Here is a 26,832-nt window from a genome sequence, read left to right as displayed (position 1 = left end):
TTGTGCTGACACGTGGAAAATAAACAGCTTTGGGTCAATTCACATTCTGCCAGTTTTTATCCCCCATTTCATACTTGTAAACAAAGACAAAAAGACAAGTTGTCATGTCTCCTATGTGAGATCTTTATGAACATATTTACGCCAATGAGAAAGCAGCTTCTTACCCAAGATTACCACGCCTGATTGTTATTTAAAGAACTAATTACAAAGTTCAAAACAACTGGAACTGTGATGAGGACTTGAGTTTACCTCTCTATTTCAAACTTCCTAGGTATTTCTCACCCATGTGCTTAACCACTTTCTTCTGAAAGCATTTAAATGAAATCCCAAAATCAGTCATGCTAAAATACTCAAAATGCATGTAAAATGTTATAATTCATCCAATTTGCATTGACTGTGGTTTTCTTAGCCCACAATCCACAAGCCAAAAACCCCCACCATAACTTAATGATAGCAGATATCTATTGTGGTCACAAATCATATTTCGTTTTCAACATGAGTAGACCGTAGAGCTTAACCTTAAACCACTGCTTTGATCAAGAGATTAGGGATGCACTGGTATAAAACTTTTGGGTGATATCAACACTGCTGTTATGGCCAATAACAGATAGTTATTTTATATTTAAATGCATTTATATTTCCTCTCCTGAAATGGATATGCAAACGGCAACAAGATGGAAATAATTAGCCAAACCAAAAGCACAACATCTCATATAGCAGCTGATTAATGGTTTTCCAACTTTCCTTTTGCAATTTTTGTACCTTTGTCCTCCCTCTGTCTTTATGCCTTATAAATCAAAGTCCTCCTTCAAAGATGCTTATAAAAACTTTTATACCGCATGTGAGAACACATCTGGAATGTCAGCAAAATCTTGCAATATTGTGTCACATGGAAAGTTTGTAAGACTGTGTTCAAATTATCTACTTTGCAATAGTGTTTACTAACGCTTATCAGCTTGATTCTTGGGTCTCTTGTGATGTAATCAATCCAAAGACACAAAAACAGAATTGGCTGTATTTTTTAGTTAGTTTGACCATTTAAAACTTTCCATTTTCTGAAATGTTGCAGTGGAAATCCATAATTTATTACCCATGTTTTTACTATCAGTATGCATTTGGAAGTGAAAAACACCACCCTTAAATCATTTTACAATATAAAACCCAATACACAAGTCTCTGCTAAATCAGACAGCACAACAAACTGTTATTGCTGGAGGAACACTACACTTGGACCCCCCCTTCTTTTGTCCTCCAATGTAAACACTTCACATCTGGACTTCCCTGCTCTTTGCAATATCAAATGTCATAACTTGCCAAACACCGGTAACAGTAAGCAAGTCATACTTAAACTGGAACAAAGGTCAGTGAGTGGGAAATTACACTACTGAGAGGTTGCCCTGTAAAAAAAAAACAAAAACAAAACAAAAGCAAAAAAAAAACAGAAAACGGGGCATCCTAGCTCGATAACAAATCTTTGCTACTGCATCAAACGTGAGTCAAAAGCAGAGTCACACGCTTCGACACGTGTAACTGTACTGTGAGGCATTTAAACAAAGAGTGTGGTGGTGGGCTGCCAACATCACACACAGAAGTTAATGATTAGAACAAAACAATCCAACTCAAATAGCAGGACACACATAAGAGTTCAGGCTTCATTTTACCGACTCGCCTAAGATAAAGTCGACACACCTATGACTTCCTCGTACCTTTTATTGTTCATGTGACTGGTCCAACAATACAGCTGTTAGAGCGGACCGACCAGATTCTCTAAATGTTTACGTTCAATCTCCAAAACATTAGTTGAAGCTTTTTTTAAACAAATATTCAAACTTAAACACGACAGACGCACGTCAAAACAGACACATTACGTCGTTAGACAAACGTTTAACGTTTACGGAAGAACACGGCTAGCTTAGTTTCAGATCGGAAAGCAGAAAACTGACAACTCATTATTCTCTTTGGCAGAACAGTAAATGTTTGCCAGACGTGGATATTTTTGCCTTGTTGTTTCGAAGCGAACTAATTCAGACGGACAAAAGACGGAATGGGAGACTGTTAGAGATCTCCTGGTGGCCTATGTGTGCTTAGCTTGCGAAAAAAAGACAACAAAAAAAGACTCACCAACGTAAAGGTTAACAGCGGCGAGCCCTCCTCTGCCCCGGTTCACAATCGAGGCATTAAAGTCAGTTTTAAAGACGACACCCACAGACTAAAGATGTAAAGAGAAAGTAGAAGAGAAGTATTTCGCCGTCGAGGTCCCGTCTGCCCTGCTCCGTCACTCCTTGTCCTCCTCGACTCGCCAGCTCTTTATTTTAGGTGAGCGGAAACACTCGCTGCTGTGAGAACTCTACAGGGTTGCCTGCCTCGCTCTCGCGCGGTCTCCATGGATACCTCTATAAAAGGGGCGGTCCTAAAGCTTGTCATGGCGCTTCAAAATAAAAGCTCATGTGTCAGGTTTGGAGACAAAAGAATTAAAGAGGTAATCAACGAAGTACAATAAAACATAGAGATCAAATGTTGTATTTATGGAGAAAAAAACAAAACATTTTGTATTGATGTACCAAGAAAATTTTAAATCACCTTGTATACAACAGAAACAAAGTCTTGAGTAAAATATTTAAGATGTTTAAAATATACATTATGATAATTATTATGAAGTTAAAAACAATATGGAATATGCCAAAACAGATTAACATTTTTATGTAAAACGTTACTGGTCAAAGGATGAAGTAAACAGCTTTCATTGAAAGTAGTTCCTCAGAAAACCAGTTGCAACATAAACAACAGGGAACAAACATTTTAAGCACAGAATGATACTCTTATCAATTAAATAAATGTTTCAGTTTATATATAATCTTTGCTTAAGGATCAAATTAAACCAACCAAAAACACATCCGTCTTTGTAAAAATGTCAGCTTTGATTCCACAAGAAAAAAAAAATCTGCAACGATACTTCAGAACCATAGTTTTGCGTTTATTCTTCGGTAAGTTATATACCGCTGATTAATTCAACTTAAAATGCCAGAGACATTTCTAGACATGGTATCACATCTATCCAATGTAATAATAACATTCATTAAAAAGAATAGTGGTATTAAATTACAAAAAACATCATTGCATGATATGGAATGCAAATTAACCATCAAGTAAAGATTATGTAAAAATAAGTACTGTAAGTTTATATGGGTCCTATTTCTGCACATCTTCATTTCCTAAATTAACTTTATTCATTTCAGCTTATTTTTTTGTCATGCTCCACACTCACCCTTATTCTGGCTTTGTATATGAAAAATTAATTTCTCATCCCCTGTCCCTTTCTTGTCACAGCAATGGTTATGGAGCCCAGCAATAAAGCCGCCAGTGAGTAATGGGATTAGAGTCCAGATTAACACTGTGACTTCAGATGTCCTGTAAAGAACCTCTGTGATATACATGCATATCTATTCTGCGGGAAATCAACATGTAGTGGACCTGCATTCTTCAAATTAGCCAATCGAAATTAAAATATATTTAATATAATGTGTCAACTGTTATTGTAACGAGATCATCATACAAAACTAATCTTGCGTAAATTAGTTTATTTATTTATTTTTTAAAATCAAACTTTGTTCCTATTTTTCTGGATTCACAAGGATATTATTGGTTATGTTTCCCAAAATACTTTAAAAGTTAAAACCAGTGAAGCTACGGGGAACCCCTCAAATTTTCCACGTGTGTCTATGCTGACATCTAGTGGTCGTTGTTGGTTATTGCATTCACTGTGCGGTTTCCGTTTCCACATTTATCTAAATAATAAAATATTGGAAGTAGTAATAAATATTAGTGCTTTTAAAAAAAATATTAAAACGTACAATTTTAGGAGAAAAAAACAGTTCACAAATAAAACAGGAAATAAACTAAATTATACAGTCTTATAATGGAAGATGGTTTCACAACTTTCTTGATAAAATATGTAAATAAATAAAAAAAACATGCTTTTAACTGTATTTGAACCTCAATATGTTTTTTTCTTGAATTGAATATTTTATGAACTGGGAATATGGAAAGATGAACACACTCATTAAGCATCCTAGCAGCAGATGGTGCTAGGATGGCACTGGTTCAACCCACTTTTCATTCCTGGTTCTGCAGCTGACAAACGGGCTTCTTTGCTTTTACACAAGGTCTGAATTGTTGTTCTAGTTAAGCAATGAAGGGGGAAGCTGTTAATATTTGTGCTAATCATCACCTGAATTAACACTTACCTCCTGCTTGTTAAAGTATGCGTGCAACAAATTTTATATTTCATCTTATAGTTCCAGTTTAAGATGCAAACAAAGAGAGGCTGAAGTTTTTTAGTTGACATGTATATTTTGTGTTTTTAAAATGGGCTTATCTTAAAAAGTGTTCCGTCCACTTACAGATTATTAATGACATTGGTTTAAATTAGAAAATGGATCCATTTTTACACACTTCTGTAGATAATTTACACCTAAGATACTCATGTCACTTAAATGTGTAAAAATCACAAATAAATTAAAACTAGCTCATTAGGTTCTTGTCTTTTTCAGTTTGCCAAGAGATTGTAACATGTTCTAATTATATAATATTTGCACATTTAACAATATGTGTATTAAATGTGCACATTTGTTCTCATTATTGATTAAGTTAAAGACATTGTTTTATGTCTGTTTGTAGTTTGATTGGTTTTAGTGAGATCTGAATAATAACTTATCCAACACGTATGCAAATAATTACTGTATAACACCAGCTTATCACCAATTCATAATCTGTTAAATCATACTTTATTACCTCAACCTGTCCAGAGTCTTCAGGTAGAAATTTTTTTTTTTTTGCTATAACCACCGATGTTTAGCATTTAATATCCAGGATATTTAACGTCCCCGATTTTTTATTTAATCAAGAATAATGATTAATGTTGATGTTTAACATTATTGCCATGTTTATCAGATGTCAAACTTCGTCTCCAGAAAAGTTTCCTTTTGAGTTAAACATTGGAGATAAAGCAAAACATTCCAGATACAGTAAACATCGGATGTGACCTTAAACATCAAGGACAATGTTAAGCACTGGAGATATAATTAAAAATTGGGGACAACTTTAAACATTGGAGATAACATTGTGCCCAATGTTTAATATTGTCTCTTTTTCTGTCATCTCAAAGGAATCTTCATGTCAAATCTTCACATTCAAAGACAAATTTAACTCAAAGGATTTTCTGGTTTTATTCATTTTTATGTTAACAGTTTGTGAGAACAGCCCTGAAAAGAAATCAAAATGGTCACGTAATTCCCAGAAATGTAAGGGAGCCAGGATGGATGGATGGAGTTCATTTGAGTCCAGAAGCAGCTTCTCATCAGGACGGTCTAGTCAAATCCTCATTTTCTTCTCTCAGGACTGCCCAGCAGCAGAAGCTCGCTGCGTCTCCTGTCTCCCAGGTCCATTGGCTCAGTGTGACGTAGAGACTCAAACTGAAGAGGTGAGGCCGTTTTCAGGTTGTTTGATCTCAAATCTCCCCCAGCAATGGCACCTCAGATGAAGAAGACATTTACATTTATTTTGGACATATTCTAGTATTAAATGTTCATTAGAATTTAAAGTTTATTGATCTTTGAAAATGTGCTTCTGCATCATTATGCTATGGCCACTATGTTATGGCAATAACTTCTGGGACAATTTATTGTCCAGCAACGTTTAGGTTGACGACTGTCACAGTAAGTTCTGCTGGATGACAAATCATCTGAGAAGTTATTGCCATAAACGGTAAAATGGCAATGAGACCATTTTCAACTAATACAATGGCTACAGCATAATAATGCAAGAACACATTCTCAAAGATCAAACTTTAAAAACCCAACCCAGAAGACCAAAGGGAAGACGTCCTCTTCATCCTCAAACTTCAAATTGTAATAAACATTCAACACTGGAACTGGAAGACATTTCAAATATCCTAAATAAACAAAAACTACAAAATAAAAGGAATTATGAAGTCTCTGGTCTCAACTAAACCCTTTTTTTAAAAAAACAATTTTGTTCACAAAGCACCAAACTGAAGACTTTATTCATGCAGTTTTTGGGAGAAACAGAAACAAATCATGCAAATGGAATTTGAGGACAGGAAGGCGACAACAAGACAGGTGCAGGTTGCAAGTCCAACCCTTTAACGACTCAAGAATGAAATCACTTTTTAACACTGCACCAATTTTCTAAATTCACTAAAAGCAAAGTAAGTTTAAGCAATGCCTCCTACTGAGGATGCAAGTGATGACTGGAGAGGAAAAAACTTCCCTTTAAACAGGAAGACTTTCCAAAAAAAAGGGTGGCGTGAAAGGCTAACTCTGCACCAATTATTTAAATTGATCAGCAGTTAAGTAAGTTAGATCATTGCCTCATATTGAGGATGCATGTAGTGACAGTGGAGAGGATAAAACTTCCTTTTAACAGGAAGAACCCTCCAGCAGAACCAGAAGTTGGCTCTGTTTGAAAGACCATCTGTCACGACACTCGGGGGATTTGAAAGGACAGAGTAAAGAAAGAGAGAGAAAAAGAAAATGCTGCTCCAAGAGTATTTCTACAGAAGAAACGAGTTAGTTGCAGTAGAAGCTCCTTTGGTGGAAAAAACATGGCAGTTATTTGCACCAATCGACCCTCCAGCAGTTTACTCTAGGAGAGAAACTGGGTTGAAAACACAGGCTTAAACACTGAAGGATGGACGGGTCCCAGTCGATCCTCTCTTCAGCTGAAAACCTGCGAGATCTGGTGGATTACAGCGTTAGCACGACCTCTGTGGCCTCCGGCTTGCAGCTCCAGGAGATCTCTCTGTTGTCCGTCATCGTCCAGAAGAAATTCAATTGCATGACGAAATTGTTTCGGAGAAAAAATGAATCGGTTTTCATGTTTAAATTGTTGAACTTGAATTTAATTCGTTCGACTTATTGAATTATTAAAGAACTGCGTACAATTAAAATAAGCAAAACAATATCCTGGCAAAAAATTTAGGAAATAGAGGACAAGAAGTGATGGTACAATAAAGTACGAATACTTTTGTAAATAACTGTCTTAGATTACATCCTCAGTCCAGTGTGACATAATAAATACATTATTCCTACTTATGAAAGAGATTTGTAGTCTCGGTACTTTTTTTGTCCTCCACTTTTCATCTTATTTTTACGCTTTAAACAGAAGTTGGGTGGAAAAGCAGCCAAAATCATAAAATAATCCACAAAAAAAAAAAAAAAAACGTACCGAAAAGTTGTAGATCTATTTACCCAAAACATAACTGAAAGGCTTGTGTGCAGTACTGTGTGTTGTTTGTTGTTATGCAAACTGCTTTGCATTACAGAAGTCTGTTCTCTCCTGCTTCTGGTATTTCCATCAAACCCAAGAGGAATGTTACAAGCTCCTGTTAAAGCCTGAACTGAAGGCAACAACTGCAGTGTGAAAGGGGATCCTTTAAAAAGGTTAAGCATTTTCCTAAAGAACAGAACAGTCCGTCTTCAGATGTAATGTTATTGCGTTCACTTGAAGATACCACGCCAGGGTTTAGTTTTATCACAAATAAATGTATGATTGTAAAAACACACCATGGAGATGGAGTTTGGATTCCTGCACTGCACAGGATTTCACAAAACCCAAAGCTTTTAAAAGGCTTACCACAGATTTCGACATGGATTGTGAAGTGTTTGGCTTGGAAGGGATTCTTACATTAACTGGTATGAATTTCTAAATGAGTAAACAGCTTAAATAATGTTGTGATTTGACAGTACAGGAGCCACTGTGCACAGTTTGGACTCACTGCACTATTTAGGAGCTGGAAAACGTCTCTTTTTCTTCCACTGTTGAGATGAGATTTTTTGTTTCTCTTTCCCTCTGGTGTTGACTTAAACTTTTAGGTGCATTTAAAAAAAAATCACAATCTCATAAAGTTTGATATTTTTTGTCTGAAAAGAAGTCATGAGAGTCATCATGTAGAGTGAAATATTTTTATGTTACTTGTAACATTTGAGTATTGCGGCTTACAGATCATGAAAAGCAGAAATTTCAGTGTTTTGGAAAATTAGAGAACAAAACGGTCCTGGGTTCGAATCCCAGCCTGGGGTCTTTCTGCAAAGAGTTTGCATGGATTCTTTCCAGGTACTCCAGTTTTCTCACATAGTCCAAAAAAACTTCTGTTAGATTGATTCGTCTCTTTGGTGACCAGTCCAGGCTGCCCTGCCTCTCGCTTAATGGCCGCTGGAAAGAATCATGGTGTCACTGACTATCTTCTGGACATGTGTCAAGTCAGCAGCCTTCCCCATGATTTTGAAACCTAACGACTCAGACTGAGAGACCATTTAGAGGGTCAGGAAACCTGCATGTGTTTTGAGTTAATTAACTGACTGGGGTGTTTACACGAGCTTCCAATTTAAACTATTTCACAGTGTTCAAATTTTCCAAGAGACTCAATTTGGAGTTATCTAGAAGTTTAGATTTCTGAAATGAGTGACCTAAAACATTACATTTTTCACATTTTTGGGGGGTGGACAGGTGTTCTGTTGTAAACATTCTTGACCTCAACCAAATCTTATAGTTCCTTTAACAGATTTACTTGAAATGATCTCCGCACGCAGATTTTTGATTTTGAAGGTGAAATTGCCTCAATATGTTTTGCTGTGGCTCACTTTTCTTGTTATCTATGCACTTCCCTTGCCTTTTGTGTGCCTTTAAAAGTTTAAAAATCTTGTTCATAAAATATACTAATAAAAAAAAAAGCAACAACTGAAAAACAAACAAGAAAGAATACAAACACAAGCCCGTTAAAATAGCTGTGTGTACAGCTCTGGAAACATAATAAACCACTTATAATGATCCGTTTCTCTGTCCACATGGGCGGCGCAGGCACTCACTACATTTTTTTGGGTTGTACCTTTAACAAGTTTTTTATTGTTTACTGACTTCAGTCAAAACATCCTTAAAATTAATTACTGTTATTGAACATCTTTTCGGTCCCTCCAGGATTTTGTAATTCTTTCTGAGATTTTTTTGCAATAAAAATCAAAGTGTTTGTGGAGCTAATTTGGAAATATTTGCAATATTGGCACTTATGACAGTAAATGTGACTTTTTATTCCTCGCTATGTAGATCATGGACTATAATCTGATACCAATTAAAACTGAGGCAGCTGTTTAGTACAAGTAAGAACGTTTTTGACAAATTTTGAGAAAAATCTGCAATAAACTCCCAATTATGTAGCTATTGGTGTAACCTGGTTATATTTCTCTTTTATTATAATTACACAAAATGTATTTTTTTCGGTTATTATTTCTTACCTGCTGAAACACCTATTAAAACTGTAATTGTTTTAGCCATTACTTTAAGATCGCAAGCCCCTCCTTTTCTGTAGTATTATCTTTAAATTGTTTGCGCCCTTAAACCTTCCTCTTTTGTCATGTTGTCTTGCGTGTTTACTTTTCATTTAACTAGATCCAGTTTATTTATAGATCTATTAAGTTCATTTTTGTTATTACCATTGCAATATATGAATCAGTTCTGTATTTTAGTGAACCTACAATCGCAAAATAGCAGGAATTAACTCTAGTTTTGTCATGTACTTTTGTTTTGTGTAGGACTTGGAGCGGGCAGCCTATAACACGGTTGTTTTCGTGAATAAATCGAGAAGTCATCCATTTTAAAGACAAACCGTGTCACAGCCCTGATCATTCAATAAAACCAGCTCAACAAAGGATCCGTGAATTTCCACAATAATTCTCAAGAAACTGGAGGGACTGACTGATATAATTCGGCAGTAAACGGATAAAAAAAAATGCATTGATGTGATTAATAACTTAATATTTAAGCACACTTATGTGCTGCGGCGGGCCGGATTTGGCCCGCGGGGCTTGAGTTTGACACAGGTGTTCTACGCCATGGAGGTAAACAATCAACCATCTTATCACATTCTGGGTTCTGTGGCTCATCCAGGGCATGAACCGCCACTAAAGGTGAGTTTGATGATTTTACAGAAAAGTCTGGCTTGCTGCTTTAAATAAAACCCCGGTGGGTTAATCTTGTGGGAAGCGTTTAACAGTCCAATCATCATCATCATAATTTAATTGGAATGCAGTTTGGTCATGCTGCGTGCCATTCATAAGATTCTGTGGAGTTTCTCGGTGCAACAGCAGAAGGAGGGGCTCTGCTCTCCTCTCCTCTCCTCTCGTCTCCTCTCCTTTCCTCTCCTCTCCATTCTTTCACCTCACGCTGGGAGATTCCGGATTCGGTCGCAGTCTCTCCTCACCATCCAGTCTGTAAAGAAAACAGCAGCTACCAGCCTGCAGCCAGGATGTTTTTGCCGAGAAGAGGAGAGGGGTTTGTGTTTTTGGCGGCGCACGCTGCGTCCCCCTGTGGATCGTGGACATTTCGCAGCCCGGTGTTGTTGTAGGTGCCCTGGATGTCAGGTCGCACCGTCCAGCCGTCCACAGCGTGCATGGCTTTCATTGACCTGTATTTTCTGCTATGCATCCCTAATGGGGAAATGTGGGTCGGAAGCTGCAGCTGAGGTTCATTTTGCGCTGTGATTACTGTTTATTGTTTTCTTCTTCCACGTTTTATTTACATATCTGCACGTATTTTCCTAGCTCTCCGTTCTGCATTTCTGATTTTTTATTTTTATTTTTTTTTCACCGTAATTTCCGTGAACATGCTTTTGTAGTTCCCGTGGCCAGCATCTTCCAACCTTACTTAGAAATAATCACCTCGGATCTCTGCGTGGTCGAGATGGATGGCTGGAGCCGGGCAGCTACGGTGGGGGACGGTGCGGTGAATTTCACAGCAGCCCACCTCTGGCTGGATCTCCTGAACGCATCGGGCCGGTGGGACAGCAGCAGCAGCAGCAGCAGCAGTCCGCCTGCAGACGGAACCGGGCTGCAGGAGCAGCAGGAGCGCCTGGTCCGAGAGCAAGCCTACCGGGACTTCACCACCACCGTCCAGGTTCTCATCCTGATCGGGTCGCTGCTCGGTACGTCCACTTATTGCATATTCAATCACCCACAAAGTGAACATTTTTCTCAAATTTTGCCATTTTAACGCCTCTTTCTTAAGCTTCTTTCCATGACATTACCCTGAGCCTCAGCAGAGCTGTTCACACCGTCTTGCCTTGCCTTGACGGACCTCTATCACATCCTGGCTTTTTGACATGCACGCAGTTATAGCAGCCAGAAGCATAAGCGTTCTGGCCAAAAAATGAAATATGCAAATGCATGTGTCATTTGTCACGGATGCGGTCGTGACATCGTGTTTCTCTGGAGCTGAAAACACACTTGCACCAGATTGCTTGTGTGTCACAAGGGAAGGTATGAGATTCGTCAGAGGCTGGATGTTTTTGGAGAGGCCACAAAGTTCCCATTTGAACCATGAACGCTGGTTCCATTGACTTAAAAAACAAAATGCTGCAAAACAGAATGAAATGACATGGCTTTGGCTCAAAACCACATCAAGATCAAAGACAAATGAATAGCTCTTGAGTTGCAAACACACCAATAAGTCAAACATGCTTTTAATTGAAAAGAAGAGAAAGATTTTCCTTGACATGACGGAGGAAATGTTTTGTAAAACCATTGTTGTGATAACATGGGAGCTACATGAATGAAAATGATTCATTTCCACCATAAACTTGTGCAGACAAGGTCGTCTTCAGCAAGAGACACATGCATATTGAGCGTCGGATAGAATGGCAACAGTATGTTTGACAGACCACTAAGGAGCTGAAGGAAACAGGAAGGCTTCAGAGCGATGCATGGATTAATAATCCAGGACTGGGAATACTCCACCAGGTCCAAAATGGGAATATTCCTCATGCATTTCCAGTTTCCACTAAGTGAAGTTAATGACTTCCCCAACCTTTGCACATATTTTAAACATTTTTTTTGTACGACTAGCCATGCATATTTTTAAAATGTAATCTTCTCCGCAGCTTCCTCACATTTTCCTCATGAATATGGATCTTGTTTTGAGCTGCCGGCATCTAAATGACGAATCTAAGATTTTCTGTATAAATCTTTCAGTTTTGGCCTTTTACTGCTGCTTTTCAAGTACATTCTCCAGACAAGTGGATATTATTTTAATGCAGCAGTATCATAGAGGTGGAGAAAACATTTTGAGCTTTAAATTCAGCCCCACCGTGGTAATGGCCTTCGTTTATTAGAAGTAGTCCTGCTGCTCACCTTTAAATTGTGCTATCCTTCTCACCAGTTGCAGATATTACATCCCACGATTCTTATTTAAAATATTCCAGCTCATGTGACGACACATCTGAGTCAAAAGTTTGCAGACGCTTTGCAAAATGGGGGCACGTTCGGCTCGGTCAGGATTTTCTGGTGTCTGCTTTGGGAATCTCTGAGGTTGTACTGTCCTCTCGCTGCTATGACCTTCAGAACACATTGAAGAAATTTGCAGTCGGTGAAGCGGCCAGGATAAGGGAATCCGAGGTTTTATTTTCCAGCGCTCATTTTGACGTCTTGTTTTTGATGCATATAGTTTGAAGCAACGTGGTTCAAAGGTAAATCTCCTGATGTACTGACTCACCTGCATTCCAGTCCTCACCTGCCGTTGTGAAGATACAAACAACGATCGTATCTTTGTTGAAGATACGAGCAACGATTGAAAGAGTGAGCTCCCGGACACGAGCGGCTAACGTCAGCTTTTCCCGTTCTGCATCAGGTGGCTTTCACCCACTTTAAATGGACCAGATTCACTTGGACACTTATGAAAGATCATCTGAATTCAGGTGTTGATCAAGAACACGTGAACTCTTGCAAATAATCAGCTGAACTTCTAGTGTTTATATTAATGATTTACAGACAAATGTGTCATCTGCAGTCCATCCATCCATCCATCCATCCATCCATCCATCCATCCATCCATCCATCCATCCATCCATCCATCCATCCATCCATCCATCCATCCATCCATCCATTTTCTTGCACCCTTTTTCCCTCAGTGGGGTCGGGAGGGTTGCTGGTGCCCATCTCCAGCCAACGTTTCGGGCGAGAGGCGGGGTACACCCTGGACAGGTCGCCAGTCTGTCGCAGGGCAACACAGAGACACACAGGACACACAACCATGCACACACACACTCACACCTAGGGGCAATTTGGAGAGGCCAATTAACCTAACAGTCATGTTTTTGGACTGTGGGAGGAAACCGGAGTACCCGGAGAAAACCCACACACGCACAGGGAGAACATGCAAACTCCATGCAGAAAGACAGCCCTCATCTGCAGTCTTAAATCTTTACTTAGCTTGTTGTTGTCTCACTTTTTTGCATATATTTCTCTGAACTTAACATGTAATTCATATAATGATTGAGTTGAATATTTTTTAGTTGCTTCTTCTTTTAGGTGTTCAGGCGATCCTCTATGAGGAAAACACTAAACGCAGAATTACAAATCAACCAATTTACAAAAAATGTAATTCTTATTTTTATTGTTTCGATTAGAAGATAACCAGTTCCTGCTATTTCAGGCAAAGGGCTTGAGTTGATTGGTGCGCAGTAGTTAAGGGTTGATATTGTTTGCAGGAGGAAAGCTCTTGTGTGCTTTAAAGTCTGACAATAACATAGAATAATGTTTATTGTGGCTCACTGCTCCGCATAGGGTCTCATTCATAAACGGAAAACAAAATGAAAGCAATAAACAGCCGGGAAAGTAGGAGAAGTTACGGCTTGAAATGCTCTCAGCATCACACTGAAGATGAAGCTTCATTTTGTATTGTCTGCCTTTAATGTTAGAGCAATAAATTCAGCAATGGCTATTCTTTATTCACAATATATTTTTAAAAATAGTTTTTGTTATGTTAATCTGACTGTTTACAATAAGTTCTGCTTTCCTAAGACTGGTTAAAATATCAAGATTTGGTAGAAGGTGCAAAATATTACTGAAATATCAGTGGAAAGAGTAAAAATGATACAACCAAACCTACAATGAGATAGATGGTCTAGTTCAATCATGTTTATGTATCAGAACAGTCCAATTTTTACTATTCAGTAAAAAGTAGTCATCCAAACAATTATTCAAGTCAGAAATTAGAATAAAAATGTATTTAATAAAACAGGTCATTTGGCTTTATTTGTCCAAAAATGATGCAAAAATATAAAGTTATGTATAAGTTGTTGTATTTTAAAGAATAAAATGAAACGATTAGTGAAATTAATACCATCAAATAACCATTTTATCTGTAATCCGATGTTCTAATTGTGTCACTTTTTTTTATTCAGAGTTCATTTAAAAAAAAAGTTGTTAAAAATAAATTTATAGCATTATTGCAAAAATAATGCCATAAGCATCACAACAAAAAAAGCCAAGAAATGTTATAACAGTTTCTAACATTACTTGATTATCAATGATTTTATTCACTTTTAATCAAGTTTCAAGTGCTTTGATTGTTATCCTATGAGAGTTTTGTTAATGAAAAGTGCATTACAAATTAAATTCATCATTATTATTATTATTATTATAACAGTGCCAAATACTTTCAGTGATTAATTTATGCTGTTTCGGCCTTCTCAACAAAATTTAAAACAATAACAAATTGTGTATCTTCCTTTGGTGCAATTTTCTGGTGAAGTGCAGCCAGAACAGCAAACAAAGCAACAGCTTCATTCAGAACCAAGAGAAAAAATTAGGCGTTTTAGCCATCTGCTGCTCATCATTCACAAAACATTGCTGCCATGGGAAATAAAGTCATTAAACACCACTCGGATGCGATAATAATAAAAAAGGAGCTGTTAAATGCGTTGAAAATGAGTCACACATTTGGTCTTAATAGCTTGTGCTGCTACCTTTAGACACATAGAGGCGTCTCACTGAGAGCAGCTCATTAACTCTGAACCCAGAGAAAACACAAACTGTCCTCTCTGCTGCCGCTCTGGTTGGACTGGCATTTGACGGGTTGACAGAACAGTCAGATTTAGTGTTTGGTTTTTATCTCTATTGGTTGTTGTCACGGTGTTTGCCAAGTGGAAGGTGAGTATTGTAAGGCAGAGATTTAAAATTTAAAAAAAAAAAAAGCAGGATGAAGGTTAAATTGCTGTCTGTCTGCATGAAGATGTCATTTTGTGAGCGAGTCTCTGTTGCAGGGAGCCCTTGATGTGAGCAACCTGCAGCTGTTTGGAGCATGTGGGATGTTCTTGTTATCGCATCAGAACAACATGTTGCTGATCCCACACAGCACTTTGCTGTCCAAGGATATGACTTCATGTGTATCAGCTGGTTGATGCCAGATTATGACGTAAAACATGGTTAAAATGAACAGATTAGCAAAAATAATGTCTCAATATAAAGGCGCATTTTTATTGCCGTACCAAAATGTAAAACAAAAAGAAATGAACAGTCAATGCTTTATGTGAGGGTCTAATTAATTTATCCATTAAGTAATTATGAACGATACATTTTTTTTTTTTTTTTTGCTTTTCTAACGATTTCTATTGCTGGATTTCAAATGACGTAGCACCGACGTCATGCAATGCAAATAAGGTCAGGAAGTAAACGCAGCCCGTTTACTTCTGTTGATCCAGCTTCAAAATCCCTAAAGTTTGTGTCCTGTACGGTTGTTCCAGCCTTTCTAATAGAGAGATGGACGTTATTTTCGTTGTCCAAAGCTAGTTGGTCACAAGGGAGTTAATAAAAAATAAATAAAATAAAATAAACGCGAAAAGTGTCAACAATCTGCGGTTAAAAACAGGATGTGCAGAAACTTAATGCCAGAGTTTCCGCTTTCTAACAGGTGACGATCGCATCGTTTAAATTGTATTTTCAGGTATTTTTTTGGACAGTTACTGAGAAAGACAAGCAGCCACATGTAAGTCACAGTGAGCTGTGAAATGTTTCCCCACCGTCTCTGGCCTCGAACCATGTTAATGCCGAATGGTTGACCTACATTGTAGAAATGCAGATCGACTCAACATTAACATACAACCCCAGCATGAATTTGGGTTTGCAGAAGAGAAATAAATTATTTACAAGTAGCAATAACACGAGTTAGCTTGTTGTTGTTGTTATCATAGACTAATTACTTAAAACAGTAAAAACTCGCTACTCACCTGAGCAGAAACAAGTCGACAGCAATTTAATGCTTATTTTGATCCTAAATGGTTGACCCAACCCGAAACTAAATCATTTTATGCTTCCAGGCTTTTTAAAGCTTTCTTCTGGCTCACTATATAAAATGAGGTCTGCAGCACCATAGACTCCGGATAAATCCTCAAGATTATAATAAGTCTTTTCTTATTATTTTATTTTTCCGAGACAATATGGATCATATCCTAAATATACGTGTACTTTTTTGAGATACCTCAAAAAAATATACATGAGCGCGAAATTCAGACCCCATTTGAATTTCGCGCGTCATCCGGGTCCAGTCTGACACCCAGCAATAAAGTCTAAGAACCAGTTGTAAACACACCTTTACAATCTGCATTAACTTCGTTTAATACCGATTCAGCTTCATAATCACTTCAGGCAAACAGAAAGTCTGATCTTACTCCCAACCCATTTTCTCCTTTCCGCAGGTAATGCGACCGTGCTGTGGTGCGCCTGCTGCACGAGTGTCTTTAAGTCGGTTACCAAACGATTCATCAAGAACCTGGCGTGCTCCGGCATCTGCGCCGGACTCGTGTGCGTCCCCTTCGACGTGGCGCTGGGGGCCAGTCCCCGCTGCTGCCTGTGGCTTCACACTCTGCTGCTCTGCAAGGTCGTCAAATTCCTGCATAAACTGTTCTGCTCCGTCACTGTGCTCAGCTTCAGCGCCATCGCGCTCGACAGGTACACACAATCATTGGTTTGTTGTAGTGTTTGCATTTTAAAAGCAGGAAGACGTTATACACAGTGCTGTGGATGTAAGATTTGCCCTTGTACAAATCTTAATTTGATGGAGAGTGAATAGGAAACGCTTTTTTTTTTTTTAGATGATTATTTCATGTATTAAAAGAAACAAAAATGGAAGAACAGGCGGAATCTGTATGGGGGCAAATGTGTCTTTACAGCACTTCTACTTACAGTAAATTGTGTTCTTGAAATAAAAGCTTCTTCCTGGAGTTGAATGCTTTTTGTTCCAGCCATAACAACCTAAATGTCAACATGTAGTTGAAAAATGATGAAGAGCACCCCCTGCTCACTTCACCAAATGTAATTTGAGCTCTTCACTTTGTCCACACATGATGCTAACATTCCCAAAGTGAAAGGGGTTTTTTTTGTACCATTGAAAACGGTGAGCTACATATTATAAAATAGTCACAAATAAGAGCTAAAAAATATGTCCAGGTTGTCAGAATAGTCCTTTTAGCCTCTCTCTGTGCCCTGGGATTGATTCTGCATGTGTCTCAGCTTCCCTGCAGCTTTAAGTGCTGCAGCCAAAGATAGCAGCTGCTGCCCACATAAAGTCGCACACACTGTCTTTAAAATTTAACTGTGTTCTATCTCATCTGGAAAATGGAATCGCATTTGTCCTGTTTGTTGTCAGAATTGGTTAATCGAGCATCCACTTTGTTCAGCTAAATAAATAATGAAGCAGTAAACAATTGGTCAGACCAGAAGAGAAACGGGCAAAAAGCAAAGCAAAAAAAGTATTTGCTGGATACAAATTGATTCATGAAGGCGCATGTGTCATGTTTCCACTTAAGGGTTGCCCCGAAATGAAAATAAAATTAAATACACGTCTAAAATTTTGATACGTTTGCATAAAAGTGGCCAAAATATCTTTTTTTTGTTTGCATCTTGAGCTGGATTGTAATAACACTCACTCCTATAACATATGGAAAATTATGTGGAAGGACAAAATTTAGGTTGTAATGCACCTTTTTTTATTTTTAGTATTCACAAAGACACGTATTTTGTTTGTTTCAGTGGAAATATGCAAAAATGTGCTGCTGAGTTTTGTGGGAACACTTTAAGTATCGCTTCTGGTGTCGACTGCGATTTTAGATCAAAGATGTGCCACAAATCTGTGTTAAGCAGATAAACATGCTGTGAGCATATTACCTGCAGGCATAAACAAAACGTCCTGGTATCCCAGGATCAAAAATTAAGTAGGAACAGACAAAAGGGAGAGACATTAGCAGCAAAAACTGTCCTGTGCTCTTTTCTGCTGTGGTTATCATCTTTTTAAACATTCTTATAATAAATTAGCAAATGACAATAATCATTCTCAGCTCATTCATGTTAGATTTATAGTGATAAAGGAAAGGGTTAAGGAGCAACCGTGGGAAACTTCGCTAAGATGTTTACCTTACATTAGCATGCACCTATGAAAAAAATTATCCGTTAAAACAAATTTGCACACAGTTTGTCTAAAAACATTCTTGCAGTATTCTGGCTATAGTTCTCCTCCTTGCTTTTTTAATCTTATAAATTTATTATGCTGTCTTTGTCCCACTACGTTGCCCCCTGCTGGCAACCTTAGGCAAGTGTTTTTTGCATTATTGTACATGATTTTTTTTTATCTATTCGGTGAAAACCAATGAAATAACTGTATAACAAGTTACTGAATTTAACTTGAGATGTTGAAATGTGAACGCAGTAAAATAATTAAATGTTCATTTTAAACGTGTTAAATGTCCATGAAGGACTGTCATGATTTTCAGAAATACACAAAGCACTAAAAGTAGGTGCATAGTGGTGAGATAAAGCATTTTAATAATCACAACAATAAATGTAACACATTACAGGCATGTAGTAATCCATGCTATACTGTTTTTATGTAAATGTAAATGTGTCAAACCATTCAAGAGTTACTAATTTTTCTAACTTAGCGCTGAAAGTGTGTGACAGAAAAGCAGGAAAAAGCATTTTCACACTAACTGCTGAGGAACCAAATACATATTTTCTCTTTATTCAGAAAAAAAAACAGGTTATAAAGAATCCCTGCTTTATTTCTCTATTCAACTGAGTTGGTGTCGGCTTACTTTCTGCATTGGGGTTGCAGTCAGCTGCTACATTGTTGCACCATCATCTCAACCTGGATTTTACTGCTTTAAAGATTGTGTTGGCTCCACAGCAACCGCAGTCAAAAAAATATCAAAACACTTAATTATTTATTCTTTCGAAGGGTAATCAGGGCTGCAGATAAACAGAACAGTTGAGGCTGCTGCACAGCTACTGGCTCGTTTATACATCAATGCAGGAAAATACCTAATAAAATCAGCATTTTTTATTATTTTTTTTCCTGCTTGTGAATGTTAATGGTTGTGGGACAGCAGAAGAAAAGGTCTGGGCAAGCCACCAATCATGCAGGAAACATTAAAAGTTTAATTACAGATACAAGTACCTTTAAGAAAACTGCAAACTCAAGCACTTTTTGTATGAAATCAGAAAAATACAGCTTAAATCCTTCAGATATTCCTATTAGCCATTCCCTTGCAAATTTACTCCCTCTAATAGAGCAACAACATAAATGTTTCACAGAAAAATTCACCTCTTAGCCATTTTTTAAAATATTTGCAGCAAATATAATGGATTCATTAATGTTGGAGCTGTTCTGTCTTTCCTGTAAAACCACTTGAAGCTCGTACATCAGTAGGAGATTGTGTTAATTTCTGCTTTGCGCGCCTAACTTCACATCAACAGGATACATGGTGTTTCTGAACCCTTCTGTTTTTGATGTGGATATTTTTTAAACAGATTCACTCTTTAAAATTCCAGTCTGCTTATCTGTATTTCCACATAAATCCTCTTAAGGGAGATTTTCGTAAGCCGTTTTAGGCGTGACTGCAGTCAGACGACACTCGGCTCAATGAAAAGGCCTTTTTTTTCACAGTAGAAAACGGCTTAAACCACATCAGAACCCTCAAACTACCTTCAGTTTCTTTAAACTGGCTACACCTTTGGGACATGAAGAGACAAATCACAGTTTCTCTTAGATCATATGTGTCAAACTCAAGGCCCGGCGGCCAAATCTGGCCCAACAGAGCTTGTACTTTGGGCCTCTAGACTCCAGACCACATAAATATAACCTTCAAGATAACAGTTGTGTGCTTAAACATTATTTTATCAATCAAATCAAAGCAGTTTTATTTGCATACTTCCATGGACAATCAGTTTTTTGTGGAAATTCATGCAAAATCAACGCTAATAATACATAATTGTGACTTTATTGCACATTTTCGGCTAAAATGGTCAAACCCATTTGAGACTACCAACTCCCACCTGCAGGTGGCAGTATATCTTTCTTCTATTACATTTCTGCCTCAGCGTTTTCAAGATTTAGTCCGTGATCAACATGGTCAATGACTATAAAACATATTTGACATCAAACATAAGTGCAAATATTTCAAAATTCCTTTTTAAAAGTTTCTAAATTACCACGACAAAAACTGTGATTTTGATTACCAAAAGAATACAAAAACAAACATGAAATTTTAGTTTGAAAAGATGTTTGATATTTAATTTTAGGAAGTACTTATTGAATGCAGAGATACTATTAATATTTTTTACAGTTTCATCAATCCATTCTTGCATAACTGACCCTTGAGGACGTTTATCATCAAAATGAAAATGGAGTTTGACACCACTGACTCTTTGTCGTTGTGTCTGCAGGTACTACTCGGTTCTGTACCCACTAGAGAGGAAAATCTCCGATTCCAGATCTCGAGACTTGGTCATCTACATCTGGGTCCATGCAGTCGTGGCCAGCCTCCCCGTGTTTGCCGTGACCAACGTTACCGACGTCTACGTCACCTCATCCTGCTCCGATGACCACGCCCGCTCCCTGGGTCACGTGGTCTTCGTTTTGATCTACAACGTCACCACAGTGATCTTCCCCCTGGCCCTGGTCTTCCTGTTCATGCTCCTGATCCGCAGAGCGCTCAGTGCCAGCCAGAAGAAGAAGGTGATCATCGCAGCGCTGCGGACCCCGCAGAACAGCATCTCCATCCCGTACGTGTCGCAGAGAGAGGCGGAGCTTCACGCCACCCTGCTGGCCGCCGTGCTGGCTTTCTCAGCCTGCAGCGCCCCCTACGGAGCCTTGGTGGTTTACCGTACTGTTTTTGCAGACACTAAAGAGTTACCCGTCTCACTTTATCTCACAGCCCTTTGGCTCCCCAAGGTTTCCCTTCTTACCAACCCAGTCTTGCTCCTGACGGTTAACCGCTCGGCCCGTCACAGCTGCATGGATCTGCTGTTCAGGATTCACAGGCGTTACAGCCGCCGAAACGCGGTCACCACCGGCAGATTGGCGTCTATTGTGGGCGAGGGGCCAGTTGGGGAGCCTGTGGGCCTTGATACAGCTGGCCGCTCTGGGAGCCAGCTTTTGGAGATGTTTAACATCGGCCAACAGCAAATCTTTAGACCTTCTGAAGAGGAGGAAGAAGAGGATGATGCGGAGAATGAGATTCCTTCTCAAGCATCAGGAGGCAACTCGGAGCGCAAGGAAAACCAGAAGGATGGGTCAAGGCTGGGAAGCTTAAAGGGTGATGTGAACACACCAAAGGACCCTGTTGCAGAGCTGATCATCACTAAAGAAGCCCCTGCTTCAGCTAAAGCGACTCGGTCCTCTCCCGTTCACGCATGCGCATACACTTCCTCGTCGCAGGTGGCGCCCGCTACCCCCACAGAAGCGGAGGACTCTCCACAGTTCGGTTTCGGACCTTTCGAGCTGCCGCCTCAGTGGCTTCCTGAGACGAGGAACAGCAAGAAGAGGCTGCTGCCTCCGCTGGGCAACACACCAGAGGAGTTGATTCAGACCAAACTGCCCAGGCAGCGGCCCGAGCGGCGGATCAGCAGGAACAACAAGGTCAGCACGATTCCCGTCGTGGATCCGTGAACCGAGTCTGCACCACTGGACACAACTCGCTAACAACGATGGCTTCATATGGTTGGCTGGAACTCTAGTTTTTGACAAGATTTTTCCTTTTTTTTACTCGAACTCAGACTTTTCAGTTTACTAAACCAGAGGCACTGTGGAGGGAAAAACGGTTTGATATGACTTATTTGTAATGTTTTAGCTAAGTTGACACCGTTACAACTTTGACTGATCCTGTTTTATAATTATAGAACATAATAAAATGTTTGAGAAGACGGATGCCTTTGCATAAATACTCATAGCACTTGAGCTTTTTCACATTACAATCATAAACTTAACTTTATTTTACTTTTTTAATGTATCTGATGGACCAACACTAAGTAAGTACTTAATTGTTAAGTGGAATAAAAATTATGCATGATTTTCTGTAATCTTAGGCCATCCTACTATGCAAAATTCACATTTTGCACATTTTTGTTCTTTGATTGGAGTTTTTATTGCTTCTGGTTTTTGGCAATAACATTTTTTGGTGTCTGGAAAGTGAGCCGTTTCAAAAACCTTCTGAAAGTAGCGTCACAAATCAGCAGGCACTGCCCGGTTACTTAGCAACCCTAGTGAAGCCTAGCAACCCAAGTGGATCTCCAGCAGATTTGGTCAGCAGTGCTCTGTGCAATGGCTGCTGGAAAAGACAAGTGTTTTGTTCTTGACTTACCATCCATCAACCACTGGCTGCATTATTGCTGGTTCTGCAGGAGGCTCTACTTATGCTTTTTATGGTTGTATAATTACGCATTTGTTTGCAGCCATTTTCACATATGAGTGTAAACATTAAGGCTGAAATCTCAATATCTAAGAATGATTTCGTACCAAAAAATGTAATGAACATTTCATATATCTCTTAAACTTATTCTGACATGATCAAGGAAGTGCAATAGGTCACCTTTAAAGAAAAAACTTGCATCTGAAAGACTTCTGATCAGAAGTCTTTCAGATGCAAGTCAGATGTCACGTCTTTGTCAAGTTTGCACATTCTCCTTTGCAAGATAATTAATGCTCTCGGATGCTGTAGGTGAAAAGCAGTTTTCAAGTTTTGCCACAAATTCCAAGTTGGATTTGGGCTGTGACTTTGACTACGCCATTCTCAAGCATTAAGCTTCTCCCTGCTGGAAGGCGGAGCTGTATTATTTGGAAAGTTGTGTTTTGGTATGTTTATTGTGCCATACTGTTTCCATCTTTGGATGACAGAGTGGAACATCTGAGATGTTCAAAGACCCCTGATGGGATTTTATTTAAAGCCATTCATCATTTTCTTGTGTCATGAGTTACTTTGTGTTGGTCTTTCACATAAAAAAAACAATAAAGTCCTTTGAAGATTGTGGTTGTAACAGGAAAAAATGTGCAAAAGTTCAAGGGGTGTGAGCAAGTTTGCAAGCCACTGCATAGGCTGTCTGTGATTAAAAACAAGAAATCCAATCATAATGAGAGATATGCTAAAGATTTAGCACACATTTCCACTAACTATTCCAATAAAGGCTTGTAGAAAACTCTCCTGGTTGGAAAGTTTGATGAGATCTGAACACATCTCAAACCTTTTGTAACAATTTGTCTTTTCAGTTTTTGCTGAAATGTTTGAAATCTGCATTCTGATTTCTACTCTTTGTTTTCTGCAGGTTCCTAATTGGAAATGTTCCTGTCTCTACTAATATTTTACACATTATTATTGTTCATTCTTTCACTGTATGTGAGTTTCATATGCTGAAAAGTGCAGATGTGGATTATGCAAATACAGGTTTTAAATGACTCAAACCGCTTGTTTTTATTTTAGATCGGCCGCATTGAGTAAAAATTCAGATTTATAGAAACAAGAATAACTTAAATGTCGTGAATCTGTTCTGCTGACTTCTTTTAGGTTTGCAACAATCCTCTTAAAAAAAAAAACAAGCAAGCAGAAACACAAGAGCATCAACAGTTCCAACTGACTCTTCTAGCTCTGTCTTCTTCGTGATGCATAATTCAATAGTAGCCGCTTCTTCCTTAACCTTTGTCTGAGGCAAACAGAGCTGGGCTGCACCTCAAATATTTGCAGATCAGTATCCTCTATTGAGGATACCCACAATGCTTTGCTATGTCCACAAAGAACTTGAATGTCTGATTCATACCACCTCCAGTGGTATCAGGAAAAATGTGTCACGCCTTGCTTATGTTTGCTATATTTTAAGCACAAAAATATGAAATTCTGATATTTATTTGGCACTTTCAGCATTGTAATACTATCCAGAAAGCAGGTTGTTGGTTTACAGTGACATAAAAACCAGAGTGTCATTGATTTCTCCCAGAATTTTATTCTGGGTTTGACCTCAAATTTGCCACCTGATTTCACAGATGGCTTATTCAAACATGACAACCTTTTAGTTGTGCAGTCATAAAATGCTAAAAGAACACAAATATGTTTTTGGTTTTTAATGGCAAAGAAAATGTATGCATTTATTCCAGATTTTGTTGCAAGGATATATTTTAAAACCTTATGATAATCAGAATTTTACAAATTGATCTGCATTACATGCATGAGTTGTAGGATTTTTATTTATAGTTGTAGCACTTCACAATTCTTGTCAGAAGGAGGTTTTCAATGGGGTTCACTGCAGTGAACCCCATTGAAAACCTCCTGGATATTCCTCCAAATATTGATTTCTGAATTCTTCATGAATTAAAACATTAGTATTGTTGTTTCTAAATGAATATCAACTTGTTTTCTTTGCATCATTTGAGGTCTGAAAGCACTGCATCTTTTTTGTTAGTTCATATTAAGCTTCAAATACAAAAAGATGAAACAGGAACAATGTACAAAAACCAGCATAGATTAAAGACAAATGTTTTAATATGAATTTAAACTGAAAAGGTTTGAGAAAATCATCTTAAAAATCTAAATCTATGGAGAAATTTTCCTTTTTTTTTGTCAATTTCTGTCAGGCATCCACACTGTCACTCACTCACTCCCTGACTGTGAAGGCAAAAAGGCTTTCTGTCTTTGAATGTGGGAGGATTGTTGAAAAGCACAACAAGACCTCTTGCAACATGCCCTTTTGAGTTTGAATGCAGCAAACCAATTATTTTTAATTTTCCTAAAAGATCCTGAAGGTTGTGGTATATATGTAATGCAAATGGGAGTCGTTCCTTCAAAAATGTTAACCTGTTTGGAGGAGGATGACAGGCCAAACTTCAACCCAAATTAAGGTATTTTCTGGTGCTGATCTCTTCATCTGCTCTCACAACACAAACTTTCCCAGGGTGGATATTGCAGTTTAGCATCAATAAGGCTACGTTCACGTTGCAGCCCAAAGTGAACCAATTACGAGTTTTCTTTTTTTCTTCTTCTTCTTCTTTTTGCCGTAATGCGACCTGGATCTGATCTTTTCATGACAGTATAAACAATTTTTATTTTCAAATGCGATCCAGGCCAGTTGGATAATAATCTGATACATATCCGATCTTTTCAAATGTGACCCTGAATCCTTACGGTCAGGTCCTGAACGTCATCGATACTCGACAAACGTCACTATTCTGCGTCCTATACGCTCAAGCGGGAAGAAAAACAACAATCATGGCGGGCCGTAATGAGGATTAAGTTGATAATGTGCTACTCCGGTCGGACAACAACTTCAAAAGCGCAAGCGAGGCTTCAGCCTTAGCATCCACGTTTTCTTCCGCAAACATTGAGCACTTCTTCTTTTTTATGGTGGCTGCAAAACACTGAGAAGGCTGACGTTATAGCGCCCTCTACTGCGCATGCGGGACACTTTCAGGTCATTTGCAGTTCCCGCTGGAGAACACATACATGTTGCACGGCAAAAATAATACTACTGCTTCGGGCTGCAGTGTGAACGTAGCCTAATTGAATTTTTGAAATGCATTTTTGAAAAGTTTGATTCCATAACAAGATTTTTTTTTTAAAATAAATAAAAAAATCAAATGGGGACAGTCCTGATGATTTTCAACAAGAACATTGGGGCTTGACATTTCTATTATTGTTGTTGTTGTTTGTCTTAAACCATTGTTTGGACCAAGAAGTGGCCCAAACAAGTTGCACATAAGGGGATGTTTCTGTAAGCATTTCTGTTTTGCCAGACTCTGCAGGGAAGAAATAGCTTTTCGTTAAGAGTTTAGAGCTTACAGCCTCTGAAAAGCAGAAATCCAATGTGAATGCCGACTTTTCCCTTAATTTCATCATTTAAAAGCATCTTAACAGAATACTGTCTCCTCCTTTTGGCCTGGAAGAGTGTCTCCTAATATGCAGAGAAACTCTAGAGGAAATCAGCAGAGAGGTTTGCTTCAGACTCTTAGAGCGCAGGAAATTATATGGGCTGCAATCCAGACTATGTAAGCACGGTTTAATCTTCTTTGCAGGCCGCATAAGAAAAAGCACATGAAGAATTATTGAGTAACAGAAGCACAAATCTGTATTTGTGATCAGCATTAGGTTTTTGTAGCCACAGTAGGAATTGTTGTAGTTGGTATTCAGGTCGTGACTGTTTTTTCCTTCCATGTCTTTGTCTCTGTGGAAAGTCGTCGTAGTCGAGTAAGATTGTGTTTGTATTGCGGTTGCTGTCGGTACAAAAAAATCAATTCGGTGGTGTTATTAAGCTATAAAATACGTGACAGGGAGAGAAACATGTTTTTTAAATGTACCCCACTTGCTACTAATAAGTTTTAACACTGATGCATTATGTCCATTTAGGCTGTACTGTCACTGTCTGGTAATATTTCTTCTTTTTTGCTGGAGCGTTTGTCAACTTAAAGTAAAGTAGAAACGTTCTCGTTTTACACAATAAATGAACATATAGCTACGTCTTTTGAAAACCATTTCTGCTTTCTACTTTTCAGCTTCCACTGCCAGGATTTGTCCGTTTTCGCCTCTCTGGATCATTTGGAAATACTGTTACACTGGATTACATTTGATTGTTTCATATGAATGCATAACAAAGATGAGTGTTTATTATATCTCCTCCTGTCAGCTCAGTAGATAAATCCTAATGTTATCGTGGAAATCTATTTTCAGCCATCACTCAG

General features: G+C 38.4%; 2 protein-coding genes across 2 annotated transcripts in view; one reads left to right on the top strand and one right to left on the bottom strand.

Annotated features, from left to right (window-relative positions):
• Positions 1–2,376, bottom strand: part of susd6 (sushi domain containing 6) — a 31,745-nt gene extending 29,369 nt beyond the window's left edge. Inside the window, exon 1 of the mRNA XM_008397386.3 lies at positions 2,122–2,376. The gene's annotated coding sequence lies outside the window, so the exon portion shown is untranslated. The remainder of the gene's footprint in view (positions 1–2,121) is intronic.
• A 7,704-nt stretch (positions 2,377–10,080) lies between these two features.
• gpr176 (G protein-coupled receptor 176) lies at positions 10,081–26,609 on the top strand. The gene is made up of 3 exons (XM_081602406.1): positions 10,081–10,993; positions 16,541–16,793; positions 20,562–26,609. The coding sequence occupies exons 1-3, from the start codon at positions 10,753–10,755 to the stop codon at positions 21,784–21,786; spliced, it is 1,719 nt and encodes a 572-aa protein (XP_081458532.1). The 5' UTR covers positions 10,081–10,752; the 3' UTR covers positions 21,787–26,609.
• The last annotated feature ends 223 nt before the right edge of the window (positions 26,610–26,832 follow it).

Source organism: Poecilia reticulata, chromosome 21 (genome assembly GCF_904066995.2).
Source record: "Poecilia reticulata chromosome 21, P_reticulata-male-v2, whole genome shotgun sequence".
Classification (NCBI taxonomy): Eukaryota; Metazoa; Chordata; class Actinopteri; order Cyprinodontiformes; family Poeciliidae; genus Poecilia; species Poecilia reticulata.
Note: the sequence above shows the minus strand (reverse complement) of the source record. Positions and strands in the feature narration are given on the sequence as shown.